This window comes from Xiphophorus couchianus, chromosome 21 (genome assembly GCF_001444195.1).
Source record: "Xiphophorus couchianus chromosome 21, X_couchianus-1.0, whole genome shotgun sequence".
NCBI lineage: Eukaryota > Metazoa > Chordata > Actinopteri > Cyprinodontiformes > Poeciliidae > Xiphophorus > Xiphophorus couchianus.
The window spans coordinates 911,362-927,759 of NC_040248.1; the positions used below are offsets into that span (position 1 = coordinate 911,362).

General features: G+C 45.8%; 2 protein-coding genes across 4 annotated transcripts; one reads left to right on the forward strand and one right to left on the reverse strand.

Moving 5' to 3' along the window:
- Positions 1-125: 125 nt before the first annotated feature.
- On the reverse strand, positions 126-6,094 carry riok3 (RIO kinase 3 (yeast)). Of its 2 annotated transcripts, none has more exons than XM_028004436.1 (13): positions 5,765-6,094; positions 4,369-4,484; positions 4,156-4,292; positions 3,604-3,711; positions 3,392-3,501; positions 3,177-3,320; positions 2,984-3,111; positions 2,543-2,725; positions 1,971-2,130; positions 1,328-1,408; positions 1,159-1,248; positions 968-1,081; positions 126-727 (listed from the first exon to the last, which is right to left on the reverse strand). In XM_028004436.1, the coding sequence occupies exons 1-13, from the start codon at positions 5,798-5,800 to the stop codon at positions 614-616; spliced, it is 1,521 nt and encodes a 506-aa protein (XP_027860237.1). In that variant the 5' UTR covers positions 5,801-6,094; the 3' UTR covers positions 126-613. The 2 variants fall into 2 exon arrangements, with proteins under 2 accessions (XP_027860237.1, XP_027860236.1); XM_028004435.1 differs by having other exon boundaries at positions 5,744-6,094.
- Positions 6,095-7,475: 1,381 nt separating this feature from the next.
- Positions 7,476-16,106, forward strand: LOC114136460 (clavesin-1-like). Of its 2 annotated transcripts, none has more exons than XM_028004469.1 (8): positions 7,476-7,793; positions 8,661-9,160; positions 10,266-10,436; positions 11,027-11,145; positions 12,008-12,182; positions 12,260-12,370; positions 12,886-13,112; positions 14,369-16,106. In XM_028004469.1, the coding sequence occupies exons 2-8, from the start codon at positions 9,059-9,061 to the stop codon at positions 14,445-14,447; spliced, it is 984 nt and encodes a 327-aa protein (XP_027860270.1). In that variant the 5' UTR covers positions 7,476-7,793; positions 8,661-9,058; the 3' UTR covers positions 14,448-16,106. The 2 variants fall into 2 exon arrangements, with proteins under 2 accessions (XP_027860270.1, XP_027860271.1); XM_028004470.1 differs by lacking the exon at positions 7,476-7,793 and adding an exon at positions 7,975-8,359.
- The last annotated feature ends 292 nt before the right edge of the window (positions 16,107-16,398 follow it).

The window sequence follows — 16,398 nt, forward strand, 5'->3', positions numbered from 1 at the left end:
CAGAGCCAAACCGGAAGCATTCACTTGTCTAGTTATGTGAAACGTCATGTATCACGTGCTTCATGTTTTTCAGCAGAAAAGCTGTGAATGGTTGTAGTGTGAATAAATAAGAACAGTAGATTCTCATGTTTTCTCATTTCTTTATTGTTTACCTGCTTCGTATGAGTTTGAATAAAAACATTTATGTTTTCTCACAGCAAACATTTCATTTTCCACATTCAGTCGATGAATCCTAATATTCCTCCTTCGTCCCACCTGGTTAAAATCAGAAACACGGAGCTACAGCAGGAAACCTGAGCTCAACACCTTTTAAAATCAAAACACACGGACACTGATTCATGACGAAAACACTCAGTTTATAGCTGCAGCTCTGTGGATTTAACTAGGACGTCTGATTGGCTTTCACCCATCAGGTCCGGAGTGAAAACCTTCATCTGCTTCTAGTCTTCATCACATCAAACAGCGATAAGCAGGAGGACATGACGCTCTCTGCCTCCTGCAGCCAGGAGGTGGCGCTCCGTCCCGCCTGGGAGGAGGCGGTGGGACCGGACGCCAGCGGTTCTGACATGGTGGATCAAAGCGAGTCGGGCCGTTAGAGGGAGGGGGGGGGGGACTAGTCATCAGAGTCGGGGTCTAAAGGAGGACCGCCATCCTCCAACGTCACCGGGAACGTCTTCTTCCCCCGCTTCTGGACGTGGTCCTCGTTCCGCTTCTCCATGGCAACAATCTGTGAGGACAGAGGGAGGTGAGGGGTCACCGCACACGCTCAGAACGGACGGGTCGCCGCACACGCTCAGATCAAACGGGTCTGAAATGTTTTCTTATACTTTGACCTCTTTCAATCAACACCCATATCATGATGCTGAAGGTAAAATTAGCAGCTAACTGGAACCAGCAGTCTGTCAACTGGTACCAGCATTATGCCTCCAGAACCGGCCCGGTCCGGTTGTTCCTGGCGTTCCGTTACCTCAGCCAGGAAGCGCGCGTCGTCGTCGGCGCTGACCGGGATGTTGAGTCCGGTGACGGCGTTGAAAAGGTCGTAGACACTCAGTGCCTCGCTCACTCCCCTCTTCTGGAAGAACTGGAGAACCAGAACCAGAACCGTCAACCACCACTACTCTGATGAAGCGGCCCGAACCTGAGTGGAGCAGCCGTTACCGTGGCAACGTTCCTGCAGTCCCTGAAGAGGAACTCCAGGCCGTGAGGATGGGTGGGCTCCACCGACTGGCTGACGTCTATCAGCCACACCTGGAGGAAGAGGAGGAGGAGGATGAAGGTGAGGCTGAGGACCGGCGGACCTGAACAGAACCAGGAAAACGGGCCGTACCTTCCCCTGGTACCACAGCATGTTGTATTCACTGAGGTCGGCGTGAACCAGATTACAGTCCTGATAGAGGAGCTGCATCAGCTGAGGAGAGATCAGAGGAGATCTACTGAGGATCCAAACCCAGGTTCTGATCCACACCCAGGTTCTGATCCACACCCAGGTTCTGATCCACACCCTAATGAATTTAAGGCTCAACAGCTTCGTACCACTTACATAATGAAAATGGCTAACTAGCTATATGCTAGCTAGCCAGTTTGCTTGCTTAGCAAAGTGCTAGCAAGCAAACAAGCTAGCTGGCTATATGCTAGTTGCTAAAGCACCTTGAACTGCCTTGCTACTGAAATGTGCTACACAAATAAACTTGACCTGATGACTTCTTTGCTTGCTGGCTAGCACAAAGCTACAGGCAAACTAGTGAGCTAGCAAGTATTAGCAGCTAGTTGCTAGCAGCGCTAACCGTCTCCAGTCTCAGAATGCAGCGAGTGAACATTTCTGCACGACTCAAATTTTGCCTGATAAAAAAAGTCCAGAAAAAAAAAAAACCCTCTGTAGACTGAGAGGAAACAGTTCAGCTAAAACAAAATGTAAGGCCTGTGATTAACGTATTTAATGAATTTCAGACATTTTAAGGACGGTGTCTTACCTGCAGCACCTGGCGGTACGCCTCCGCCGCCTCCTCGGCCCCCAGCGCCACGTCTTTGAGTTTGGGCGCCGGGACGTGCTCCTTCCCGATGAACGACATCACCAGGATGTGCTTCTTCAGCAGAACCACGTCCGGACAGGGAATCCCCGCCTTCTTCATCCTGAGGACAAGGTTGCCATGGTTTCAGTCCAGGGTTTCCTCTACATTAGCGCTGCGCAACGCCACGACAAAATAAAACCCGCCACGCCTTCAGAACCATGTTTACGTTTTAAATAAAACAATGTAAATATGAATTTGAATAACCAAGGCCTCCTCCTTCCTGTCTGGGAAAATGTTGCTGCGCCGCTTTCAGGAGCAAAACTAGACAACAGGTAGAAGTAGAGGGAGAGAAAAGGCGAAAGAAGAATGAGATGAAAGTATTTCTAGTTCAATCCTGAGAAAACGACCCTAAAAATAACCAACGTTGGATCCGGAGGTGACGGCGTCCGGTTAAACACGGCGGCGGTTCTTTCTGCCGGTTAAACACGGCGGCGGTTCTTTCTGCCGGTTAAACACGGCGGCGGTTCCGGTACCTGGCCAGGTTGTGCATCTCCTTCTCGGCCCAGAGCCGGATCACCTTCCTGGGGTTCAGTTTGCTGAAGCGCTCCTTGAAGCGGTAGTCGTCCTTGATGTAGCGGTCCCGGTTCTTGAACTCGTTCAGCGTCGTCTTGAAGACTTTCAGAACCACTTTCTCTGGGACCGGCTGCTCCTCCAGGCTGGGACACAGAACCAGACGGATCGGAACCAGACGGATCGGTCGGGTTCAGACCCTTGTCCAAACAAAGTCCCGACACTATCCCAGAAACAACCCGATTCCTGACCCGTTCCCGTCTGAACAGATCAGAACTCAGTAAACTTCTGATTTGACGAGGAATCGAATCAGGAATCTGTCAGAACCCGACTGCCAGTCCAGTTGAGTTCTGAGCCAAACGGTTTGGGTTCTGGCCCGGATCTGACCCGGATCCTGGCCTCACCTGCCTCCGTCGGCGTGGAACACCACCGACTCCTTGCCGGTGCTGATGCAGCCGTTGATGTTCTCCAGAACTCCGCTGTTCACCATCTTGTACATGAGCAGGCGGGTCCGCGGGTCCACGGCTTGCTCCTGTGGAGGGAAACGGGTCAGAACCGGAGCCAGAGCTGGGTCCGGAGCCCGGGACAGGTACGTACAGCGGTGGAGTGCTCCTTCTTCTCGTGCAGCCGGGCGCTGCGGCGCTGCTCGCTGTAGCAGTGCTGCTTCAGGGAGTTGAAGACTTGGTTGGACAGCTTCAGGTCCATCCCCAACCCGTCCCCCACGTGGACCTCTGGGGCGAACTGGGCCAGAGAGACAAACTGGTTACCATGACGACAACCAGAACCAGGCAGAACCGAGCAGATGGACTCACGTTGTCCATGCGGGCCGTGTTCTTCCGTCCGCAGGCGTCCTCGTCGTGTTTGGTGGTGATGTTCTTCCCCTTCCCACTGAAGCCTCTGCGGGGCGCCGCCTGGGGCTTCACTGGACCGCACACACACACACACACACACACACACACACACACACACAGGTTACCCGCTGGTTCCGGACAGTACCCCCGACCCGTCCAGCAGTGAACCTCACCGGCCCGGTAGGGGTCGTGTCTCGTGTCCTGCCAGTCCACCTCGTCCTCTGAGCTGTCGCTGTCCTCATAAGGATGGACTTTCCGGTAGTTCTCAAAGGAGATGGACACTGGAGACAGAACCAGAACCACATGGAACCGGGTCAGAACCTCTGCAGGACAGAGTACTGAGCAGTCTGGACCACGGGGTTTCCCCAGCCAGGCTGAACGTTGCTTTGTTTTAAATAGATTCAGTTATACAAGAGGAGTTCATTAAGGGACTGGGTCGGGAATCAGTTCTGATTGGGTCGGGAATCAGTTCAGATTGGGTCGGGAATCAGTTCAGATTGGGTCGGGAATCAGTTCATTTGGGTCGGGAATCAGTTCAGATGTGGACGGACTGGAACTCTGCACCTCTGGAAGGAATCGGGGATAAATTCAGCCTAAAACATGAACTGGTTCTGGACCTGATATCTCAGTGGTTGGTGGACTAAACAAGTTCTAAATATGCAGATTCAGCAGCTGGTCCAGAACCAGAGCCTGTGAAGCCGGTCCAGAACCAGAACCTGCTCTACCTTTGCTGTCTCCGTTGAGCTTCCTCTCCTCGCGGCGCAGCTGGTCATCGAACTCGCGGTCGAACTGCATCTGCAGCATCTGGGCCAGCATCAGGTCGCTGTCCGTGTCCGGACCTTCCTCCGGGTCGGCTGCCGGGCTGGGACCGAGCAGAACAAGGTTACAGAACCCAACAAGCGGGTCAGAACCGGGTGGTTTGTGTGAACCGGACTCACTGTGGGAGCGCTGGGAAGCCCTGGTCCTCCTCGTCCAGCTGCCGGGCCAGCTGCTCGCTCATCACCTCCGTCAGGGAGCAGGCCGGCGCCGCCGGGCCCACAGAACCCCACGGACTCTGGAAGAACAAAAACAGAAGCGGTTCTGTTGGGTTCTGACCGGGTCATGTGAGGAAACCAGAACTTTTCCTGTTTTTCTGTGAAACCAGAATAAATACAGGAAGTAATCATGTTTGGTTGTAATCTGATTACACCCAGGTGGAGGCTGTGGAGATCTCTGCTGTGATTGGCTCTACTCCTGATGAGGTCACCACCCAAAGGAGTCATGGAGGACAAGTTCAGACATGTTCAGAGCTCACTTAGGCCACGCCCACAGCTGATGACATCACACAAACACTGGTTCAAAGCATTTAAAGGTTTATTACAACAATTCAGTTTTATCATCAGAAATTCCATCTGCAATGTAATAAGATTAACATGTTAATTCTGATTTTATATTTCATGAAGTCTTTTATTTAATTCTGGCTTAATGCTCTTTTTATTAAAAAATGTTTCCATTGATTATGAAGTTTCAGAAGAAAATCCTTTTTTTTTTTATCAACCACAGAGCCTGGTATTATTCCTCTCAATGATAATTAACTGACATCATGCATGACTGCATGCCTCATATGTCGACCAAAGTCTGGGATCATAAAAATAAACTGGAAATGATTTTCACTGCACTGTTAATATTTCAGGTTTCATCAGAAAAAAACTCAAAACTTCAACTGTTCATGATTCAGGCCAGAAAATCCGCTGCTGCCATTTTAACTGGTGAAAACTTGTTACTGTGAGAAACGTTAAACCTTCTGGATCAATTAAAACACTAAGAAGCTCGTTATTTAGACAAATCAAAACGGTGAATATGTATCAAATGTCCTCTACGAGAACAAATTTTGTGATATCTAAAAAGGGTTTAAAATTAATTATCACGTTTTTACTTTAAACTGAATAAAAAATGCTTCTCCTGATTTGTTTTTCTGACCTTTATTGGTCGTCCTAATTAAGCCTCACATTATTTAGGTTAGTTTATGAATAAATTAGTCATTTTTATCTGTTCGGTTTGGTTCTCAGCACTGAGCTGCTGTTGTTGACTGATGGAAACACCCAGTTATTAAATGTTATGCCCTGTCCAGCAAACATGGCCGACATTAGAGAAACATCTAATCTAGAAAATAATTTCTCATTTTCACACGAATAAAGATGATTTATTTAGATTTTAAAATGAAACAAACTATGTCAAAAGGTCTCGGTTTCAGCTACCAGCTAAAAGACGCAGCTAAACTGTTTAGAATCAAATAAAACTAAAAACAGCCGCGATAAAATGTTAAAACCTGACCTGAGCAACATGTCTGCTCACCTTCTGCGTTTGTGCTGCGACTCCTGATTGGTCCATGCTTCAGATCTCGATCCGCTGATTGGTTCTTTTACGGGACGGGATGATGCCTAGCTCTGGAGCTAACTGCGATTGAACTTCGACAAAGAAACGCCGGAAAAGACACAAAAACTGACCGGAAACCGAAGTGACGCAAACAGAAAGTCGCAGTTTGAACTTCAGTGAATCTGAATAACGTGAAATGATTCAGTAGCAACAGGTTCTGGAAGGTTTTACAGGCGATCTGAGGTGGAAATAAGAGAGAAGCCGCAGATAACAGGGTGAACCTTAGACAGGAGGAAGTACGTCACAGCTTAATCTACATACAACACGCCTTCAGAATAAAAGACAGTTTGTCCAAGATGGCTTTCATTTTGGTCAAAACTATGGAAACTAACCGAAAAATGCTAGAAACAACTGCAACAATATATTTTTATTTTAATTTAAAAGAACCAGACTGATATTTTATGGTTGAGAATCATTTCAGTGAAAATCTGTTGAACTTCGATTTATATTCAAATTTGGATGGATTCAATGTTTTTAAAATCCAAATAAAGCCTAATTCGAATTTAGTTTAATTAAAAACAGCCCAAATTATTATTGTATTTAAATTTACCTTATTTAATCTAGTCAGTCCTATAAATAAAATCGAAATGAAATGGAAAAATAAAAACATCAAAATATTATTTATTACCATACATGATCAAACTATAGAGTATAAATCAACATCTTCAATTGAAAGAATTTACATAATTTTACATATTTTAATACTAAATATTAGCAGATAAAGGTTACTGCACAAAGCAGACAAAGAGAAGTGAAAATATTAAAATTTTATCTTTTCACAAAAGAAAAAGAGAACATTTTGGATTCACTCATATAACCCCACCATCACCATCATATAACCCCACAATCACAGGCAAATGCAGGAAAATTGTAAATAAATAATAAATAATAAAAATTTGACCGCCATCACAATGAAAAAATGCGCGTTCCCGCCGGCGCGCGCTCCAGTTTGTCCGGGGTGAGTTGTGAACGCGCATCATGATAGCTGCCAGCTACAGGCGCGTGCAGGTGGATAAAGATGACAGGAAACATCACGGAAACCCGGGAGGTTGGTTGTCAAAATAAAAGCAAAAAAAGAGAATTAAAAGGCAACTTAAGTTCTGAGATTCTGATAAAAACATCAACTATTTGATATTTTAAAAATTACGTAATCAGACAGACCAAAACATAAAGTTATGTGGAAGTTATGTGGATTTTAAGGACCAAAATGGGGAAAAAATCATATAAATATGTGAATTACAAAATAATAAAATAAAATAAAAAATGCAAATGAATTTATGTGAATGTAAGAAACAGAAACTGCAGGTATGTTTGGTAAATTTTTGTTCTCAATTCAGTGAAGTTTCTCACAGAGAGGATATAGAAATTTAACTCAAGTAAAAATAACAACAATTCATAGAAAATCACTGAAGTACAAGAAAAACGTAGAGCGTAGTAAAACTACGGTTACTGAAGTAACTGTAACTAGTTACATATTAACTCTTGTAATATGTTTGTGTTCATCTGTTTTATTATATTTTGAATCCTGAAAATGTAACTGAACTTTTACAGCTTTTATTTTTTAAGTCCTAACCGGAAGCTGTCCTGGTTATTGAGGCTGTCTGGACGGAACCGAAGCATCCTGACGTCTTTTCTGAGCACAAAGTGAGATCGCGCCTCCTCCTCCTCCTCCTCCTCCTCCTCTTCGAGCCACTCTGGCTCACAAGGACGAGCTTCCTCTCGGACTCGTTCAGGATTTATTCATTTTTATTTCGGATCTAATTTCTCCTTTTTGCTTTATTTTTATTTAATGCGGAATAAATCTGTGCTATCCGCGGGATGCAGCCCTCCTCCTGCTGCTGCTCCTCTTCCTCCTCCTCCATCATCATCATCATCAGCAGCAGCAGCAGCAGCAGCACCAGAGGGCCGATGGGCCGAGCAGGACGGCCGGGATTCAACCACCGAGCAGGTCTCTGTTCTTCCTCCTGCAGGAGGTTCATGGAGGAGCAGCAGGAGCTCCAGCTGCTCCTCCATGAACCTCCGTCCATGTTGATGGTTTTTATCCCTCAGTGGGAACCGGGAACATCTGACCCGGTTCCTGATGGAGGCAGATGGGGATCAGCTGCGGAGGGTGGGGTCAGTGGGGGGTCATCTGTCTGGACTGACCCTGAATAAACGGATCACTGGAAATAAAAGCAGCACCTTTTCAGCCCAAATGTCTAATTATTTGAATTTGTTTTAGCTCTGAGTCCATTCTCATCTTCTGTTCATATCTGTTTGTGTTTTATTAGAAAACTAATTTTTTCCCACATTTATGGCTGTAATTTTAAACATGGGGACGTAAAGGAGCTGCCATGTCCAGAGCAGCCACAAGGGGGCAGACCTGGATGGAGTCACAGCAGAGTCACGTTAGCCGTGTTTCCATAGAAACTTTAATGAAATTCAAAATAACTTCCTTAATTTCACAAAATGGTTTTTAACTCTGGAGACCATTTTTTAAAAATTAGTAGCTAATATGGAGATGAAAGCAGATCTGTGAGTCTGTGCCTTACCAGAGGAACCAAACTCTCTGCTACTTCCTGTTTACCATCAGCAGGTCCAAACCAGCAGATGGAAACCTGCCTAACTCCCATTTTCAGTTTTTCTTCTTTTTTTTTGGAAACATTTAAACATTTTCTCCACAGTTGGATGAAAACATGGCTGCTGCGGGTTTGGATCTGATGATCGGTCCTCTGCTTCCTGGAGGCTGAACGATTATTCAGTTATGGACATCAGAAAAACCAAAATAAAAGCAGAACTTCCTGTAGACTCACAGCTGGCTGTTTGTGTCCTGCAGGCTGCACCGAGGCTCCCTCCCTTTAACCTCCAGATGTTCCCAGATGTTTGCTGATCCGAGTGGACCGAACCTGGAGCGGCCATGATGGGAAGCAGCCGGAGGAGGAGTGCCTTTCAGGAAGCCATGGGATGTGAATCTACAGCATCGTCTGCAGACCCGGACCGTTCTGAGATTTAGATGATCCAACATGTCCGACGGGTTTTAACTAGAAACTGACGTTTCCGAGCCGACAGCCGAGATGATTGTCGGTCCAAACATCCTGATTGTTTTCTTCTCCTTCTGATTGTCTGATTGTTTGAGATCAAGCAGCAGCAACGATTGTCTCTCATCTTCAGGCCTGAAGCAGCTTTAAGTGGAAAATAAAAACTCTGACTGGATTAGATTTATTCTGGATTAAGATGATAAACCACGTGCCTCCCGGACTGAGCTCGGACACCACGGAGAAGGCCCGGATGGAGCTGAACGAAAACCCGGACACTCTGCACCAGGACATCAAGCAGGTACCGCCGGACCGAACCGCTCAGAAAACGGTCCAGATGATGGAGAGAAACAAACACAGCATTTATTTAAAACAATTCAAATGACATCGGCTTATATTTAAACAAGATCAGGTTCAGCAGGAAATCCTGTAACTATGGCGCTGATCGCAAATGACGTCACTGTTGCCCGGATGTTCGGACAACCTGAGCGGGATTTTCTGGAGAACAAAACGTCCGGAGAGCAAAACGTCCGGAGAGCAAAACGTCTGGAGCTGCGTTTCAATATTTATAGATCCAGAAGCTCCGCGCAGAGAAACTGGATGATATTAGAAATGAGAGAACAGAAACGGAGCAGAAAGAAGGCAAAGTTTCCTCAAAGGCAGCTAGTTTGGTAGCTAACGCTGCTAGCACTAAGGCTAAGCTATCCGGAGCTACCTGGTCAGGTTCCCGCTCGGTAAAATATTGATTCATTAATGGTTTGACCTTCATTTTCTGATTAAATATCAATTCAGAAAATTCAGAATCGATCAGATTTCAGTCACTATCAGCTCAGTGTCATTAAACATTTCTGCATCTTAAGTTTATTTGAAACAACTATTAGTGTGAATTAAATTATATTAATAACCCAAATCAGCCGATTACAAACCAAAACGCAGCTAACTGGGATTTTCTGTCCGGAACTAAAATGGCGGCGCCTTTTGTAGCAGTTTGACGTCATTGCTATGCTATTAGGTTAGCTTAGCTGCCTGATTTTTTCCTAAATAAAACATATAAAAAATTATAATATTAATATACATATCTTTGAGCATTTTGAATTGATTCAGGATTCCCAGGAGAAATGGAAATTGAGATTCTCTATAATATCGATTTCTTCTTACCAAGGGGAACTCAGTAGAGGAACCGGACTGGGAATGCTGGAGCACCACTGGTTTTACTGGAGAGAAGGATGTCCTGTCTGTCACCCTAAAAACCCAGAATATAAACCGAATCCAGGAAATCTCAGACCAGAAAGCAGAAACATTTTGTTTCCCAAATCGTTTCGTCTCTTTAAGAGGAAAAAGTTCCTCAGGGTTTCTGGCCCGTTGAATGAAGTTCCTCTGCTCTGCGGTCGGTTCTGTTTCCGTAGGTACGGGACATGATCGTGACGCGGCCGGACATCGGCTTCCTGCGAACAGACGACGAGTTCATCCTGCGCTTCCTCAGAGCCAGGAAGTTCGACCATGTGGAGACGTTCCGCCTGCTGGCCCAGTACTTCCAGTTCCGCCAGCAGAACCTGGACATGTTCCAGAGCTTCAAGGTCTGGGCTTTTATTCTGAAGGGACCATTTCAGGAGCGTTTCCACTCCAGAACAGATAAAACAATAAAACCTGCAGGACTGGAATTATTTCAACCTTCCTGAAAACATTTTCTGCTGTTTTAACATTTAATCATTTTAAAATTCAACCCTGATCAACTGAATTTGGGCTTTTTTGGTCAAAAAATACAAATTTAATGTGAAAGTAAAAACTGATTTCTGCCAAATAATGACAATAAAATAAGTGATTGTATAAATTCACCCCTTCATCAGTTCTTTGGCCTGATGATTCCAAAATGGCGTCTTCTGGTTTGACAAGACGCCTGGTTTATTTTTCAGAAGAACGAGCCGAAGCTACACAGAAATGGACTTTATTTTGTAGGAATCAGTTTTCACTTTGACATTAATGTTGTTTTGCAACAAAAAGGTAAAATGTTGTTGATCCATTTCGATCTGTAGTACTTCTTCAGCTTCATAGAACAAAACCTGTGGCTTCAGGCAGTGGAGGGTGTCGATAACTGATTGATTGATTGATTGATTGAGTATTTGTGCAGCCGTTGGTCTGTAGTTTGACTCCGCCGTGTCTCCATCAGGTGGACGACCCCAGCATCAAGCGGGCCCTGATGGACGGGTTCCCCGGCGTGTTGGAGGCTCCGGACCAACATGGCAGGAAGATCCTCATCCTGTTCGCTTCCAACTGGGACCAGAGCCGGTAAACACACAGAAACATCCGAGAAGGATGGAGAAACTGGTGAAATCCAGAAGGTTCTGAGTATCTCACCGGGTCAGAACCATCTTTACACTCAAACCTGAACGTTCTGGAGGAAAATCTGGAAAAATCCTCAAAATTAAACTGCAACCTGAATCGTTCAGACGGATTTTCAGAGATTATTTCCAATAAAAGCTGTTTGAGGAATAACTGATGAAACCACCGTCAATCTGCCTGTCCAGAACCAGAACCAGAACCAGAACCAGAACGTTCTGAACGTCTCAGCAGTGCTGGCCATTGCTAATTTAAAAGCTAGCTGCGCTAACAATAAATATTAATTCTGCTAACACTAAATCGCTAAAATAACATGATATTTACTGTTAGCTAATGCTAAGTTGCTATGCCAACGTAGTAATTAGTAGAAGCTAAATTTCAGCCATATTGACTCCAACCATGTGTTACATCGCCCTCTACAGGCCACAATTGATCTACAGTCAAAAACCAAAACTTAAAAACGTCATGAATTTTATTCAACTACAAAATAACCAGATAAATTAAAGCTTTATCATTTATCAGGAAAATTAATGTAGGGGAAGCTAAATGTGCTGAACAGTTAGTGAGAGCGCTAAGCTAAGCTAAGCTCTTTCAGAACAAACCTTCAGAAATCCTGACAGCTGTGGATCAGAACCAGGTTCAGGCCCAGTTAGAGCGGCGCCGGTCTCTGGACAGAACCATCCGTCTTCTGCTGCCTGAAGCTTAATGACCGTAAGACAGGAAGCGGCTCGGCTCGCTCCACAGCTGTAGCTAACGCTCAGGGAGCGTTTACTGATCGATCGATCGGCTGATCGGCCCCTCCTCCCTGCAGGAACTCCTTCATCGACATCCTGCGGGCCATCCTGCTCTCCCTGGAGGTTCTGATAGAAAACCCGGAGCTGCAGATCAACGGCTTCACGCTCATCATCGACTGGAGCAACTTCTCCTTCAAGCAGGCGTCCAAACTGACGCCCAACATCCTGAAGCTGGCCATCGAGGGCCTGCAGGTAACCGGGTTCTGGTCCGACCAGGTTCTGATCCGACCGGGTCCCCCTCCCTGAACTCTTCCGGTGTGTCTCCTCAGGACAGCTTCCCGGCCCGGTTCGGAGGGATCCACTTCGTGAACCAGCCCTGGTACATCCACGCCATGTACACCATCATCAAGCCCTTCCTCAAGGACAAGACCCGGAAAAGGGTGAAGGCCCATCCTCCTCTTCCTCATCGTTTAAAGGGGCGGTATCATGTGTTAACTATGTTACCTTCAGTTGATGAAATGGGGCCTCCGTCTCTTTAAGAGGCTCCAGCTCTTTCTGAAGCTCCGCCTACAGGAAGTCATCCCAACATGGCTCCTCTATTAACCCTATAAACGTTTCACCAGCTGAGCAGCAGCTCCTATAACGAGCTCAGCAGCTCCACCAGCTGTTTGCTAATTGCTGCTGGCTAGTCTTAAGGAGCTGAGTGGAAAAACGGTGAGCAAGCGTTTAGGCACCCCTAATGGTTGCCATGGAGATTAAAGGATTTCTAAAACATGCATGAAAGAATAAAAGCAACACTCCAGGAAAGTTTTGAAGAGGGAAAAACATTATAACTCGATTTTAAATGGTACCGCCCCTTTAAGAAACTGCCTCCTGTTCTCTGTCGTCTTTTATCCGTTTTCATCCCTCTATTCCAGACTCGTTCTCATTCAGACTCTTTTCTCTCCTACCTCAGATCTTCCTCCATGGGAACAACCTGAACTCTCTCCACCAGCTCATCCAGCCCGAGTGTTTGCCGTCCGAGTTCGGCGGGATGCTGCCGCCGTACGATATGGGGATGTGGGCGCGGACGCTGCTGGGACCCGACTACAACGACGAGACCGAGTACACGCTGACGTACGACGCGCTGCACGTCAGGGAGAGCTGCGGCGGCGGCGGCGGAGAAAAGGACATGATGAAGAGGTGAGGAGCTGCTGCTGCGTCCGCCTTAAAGGGACAGGACAAGCCTTAGTTTATTATTATTATTATTATTATTATACATTTATTTACACTGTAGTGACTAGACCATACTCCACTGCTTCACAGTGTAAAATGTGTTATAGTTTTTACTCCGGCCTCCAGAGGGCGCTGTACTTATGGCAACCTAAAGAGGGCAGTGATGTCACACATTCCTGGGTATTCTATTGGTTGGAGCTGTTGTTGCTAGGCGGATTTACAGACCTGCTTGTCAGGGGGGACGGGTTGAGTCCAGTTTGGAGGAAAAGCTGTTAAAGTTTTAAGACTGAAAATTTTTGCCTTTAAACGAATCAGAACATTTGTCTGATTGGACCAGAACAACGGCGCTACAGGAAGAGAAACATGTCGAATAATTCATGTCATTATGTTTTTAAACTGATCAAAAGTTAGCTGCACTAGCAATAAACATTAGCGCTAAGGATAAAAGCTAAAGCAACATGGTATTTAGCAGAGGCTAATGCTAACACGCTAACTTAAACATATGTTGACATCCACCAATAGTCAATAATGCAACATGGATAACACAGTGTATCGCCCCCTACTGGGTCAAATTGGTTATTGGACATTTGTTAGCATGTTTAGTCATTAAATGATTGTTTGGAACAAAATGTTTCTGTTTGAAAGTTGTTGCCTAGTTGATCACAGCAGGTGGTGCTAAACGTTTCCAGATTTAGTTAAAACGCTAAAAATTAGCGTTTTAACTATTAATTAATTAACTATTAATTAAGTTACAGTCGTACTTTTAACCTGAAAGGATTTAAATGAAGGGATTGTTCAGGTTAATAAAACTGTCATGTCCTGTTAGTCATTTCTGTCGTTGTTGCTGTAAATTTTATGAAACTGATTAATTAAAACCAACGGGTCCGAGAACATGACCCTGAGGTCCAAAAGATAATAGAAACAGCTCTGATGGTCAGGGATAACGCCACGCCTCACCTGTCCTGTCTCACCTGCCCTGTCTCACCTGTCCTGTCTCACCTGCCCTGTCTCACCTGCCCTGTCTCTCCTGCCCTGTCTCACCTGTCCTGCCTCACCTGTCCTGCCTCACCTGTCCTGCCTCACCTGTCCTGCCTCACCTGTCCTGTCTCACCTGCCCTGTCTCTCCTGCCCTGTCTCTCCTGCCCTGTCTCACCTGTCCTGCCTCACCTGTCCTGTCTCACCTGTCCTGTCTCACCTGTCCTGTCTCACCTGTCCCGTTTCAGGTCTCAGTCGACGGTGGAAGCCGCGGCGCTGCGGCAGATGGACAGAGAGACGAGCACGCCGCTGCTGGCTCTGGACTGACCTGGAGCTCTGATTTAAACCGGTTTAAATCCAGAGGTCTGGATTTGGGTCGGTTCGCTGCCTGAACTTCTTCAGCACCAGAACTCCCATTAACCTGGAGCCTCCACCAACTGGTCTGAACTCATCAGTGTTTCTGTTGGGAATGTGGAACCTCAGGATGAGATCAGAGTTTAATTATCCGCAGGTTTCGCTCATCTGAACTCCACCGTTATCTATCTGTCCTCCCAGCGGCGCCAAACCCAGCGGCGCCAAACCCAGCCCATCTGAGCCGTCAAACTCCTCCCAGATGATCCAGTTTCCCGCCACCAGCATCTGTCCAGCAGCACTGACCGACTGCTGCCGGACTGAATCACGTCTCAGTCTGGAAACAGTTCAAACGCAAAAACATGCAGCACAAAGTTTAATTCGCATAACGGGGCGGCTAACGAAACAAAACCAGTTCAGGATAATTGGAGGCTTCGCCCACACATGAATGATGCCCCGCCCACGCTGGTATCAGGCCACACCCACTGTGTGTCTCACCCACACTAGAACGATTTCAACATTTCCCCACTTCCACTTGAAAACAGTTTTAAGGAACAATAAATGCTGTTTAAATCAGGTTCCAGAGTGAAAGCTACAGAAAAAGCTACTTTTGTGAAAATGCTAACATATTAGCATTAACATGGGTAGAAACACGACAACAACAATGGCGGATTACATGTTTGTGGTTGGAAAAAGTTCTGGAAAAGTTTTTCATTGTGCTTTGTTGTTTTCTTGCTTTTACCGCTCATGTAGAAGCTTTATGTGTTCTCCATGTTTAGCGCTGCCTACAGGTCTGGTGGAGTAAAGACTAGCGGTTTTTTCCATTGTTTGTGTCTCAGTGTGGATGGAAGTGGTTTTGAAACCAACAACCTGATTTAAAAGAAGGAAACGTTCCTGTGTGGGCGGGGCCAAGCGCTGAGCCTGTGGCAGGATCCCCGGATGACCGGACAGTAAGCTGGCTGAGGTGAACACTGAGCCCTGTGGTACACCACAAGAGTACAAACCGCATTTTCTAAAACTTTCAAGCTTTCAAATGCTGTGAAAAAGTGTTAAAGTATGAAACGTTATTTTTTAGCTCATATTTATTTTTTAAAGTGTAAATTCATGTCTTGAGAATCAGATAAATTTAAGGTTTTATCATTCTGCGGTTGCTACGTCATGTTTGTTTACAGAGTTCTCTGCTGCCACCAAGTGGCCACTGACTGAACAGCAGGCTTAAACATGGCGCCTCTTTGAATCTTCACGTTTTGGTTTTTACCGCTGTTGCATCAAACATGCCACGTTCCACTTGAAGCGAGCGTCACTATGGCAACACCGACACTGTAAAAGAATGATGTGCATGAAACTTTTATAAACGTCCGTGTTTCAGTCAGAGGGCGCCGAACCGTCAGAAAACAACGGTTTTCATTTAAAGATTGTATGTTATGTTGTATTACCGCACTGAATATAGAAGATGTTATTTTCACGCAGCAGAAACGACGCTGACGACTGAACATGGCGGAGTGACGTCAACAGGAAGTGGGAGGGTCGGTCTTCCTGTTTGCGGTGCTACTAAATGAGCGTCAGGGCTACAGTCTACCTTCATGTAATGTATTTACTTTCAATGAATGTACAGAAGTAAAGATTTACACCAAGCTGCTTGTTCTCAGGCTTTTATTCTGAAAACTGATTATTGAAGATTCACTAAAGTGTTTCCTTCTCAACACTTTCAGAGAAACCAAAAATAATCTGAAACAGGAGAAAAATGGAAAATGTTATGTTGAATGTAGCCGTTTCCATCAACCGTTTTAAAGGTGATGCTTGAAAAACTGATGGAAACTCGACTGATGAGCTGCGCAGTGAGACGGCGGAGAGGTCAAAGGTGGTGGAGCGGCAAGGAGCTGAAATGGATCACTGGTCTGAGAAGAAGAAGAAGAGAGTCTGGAGG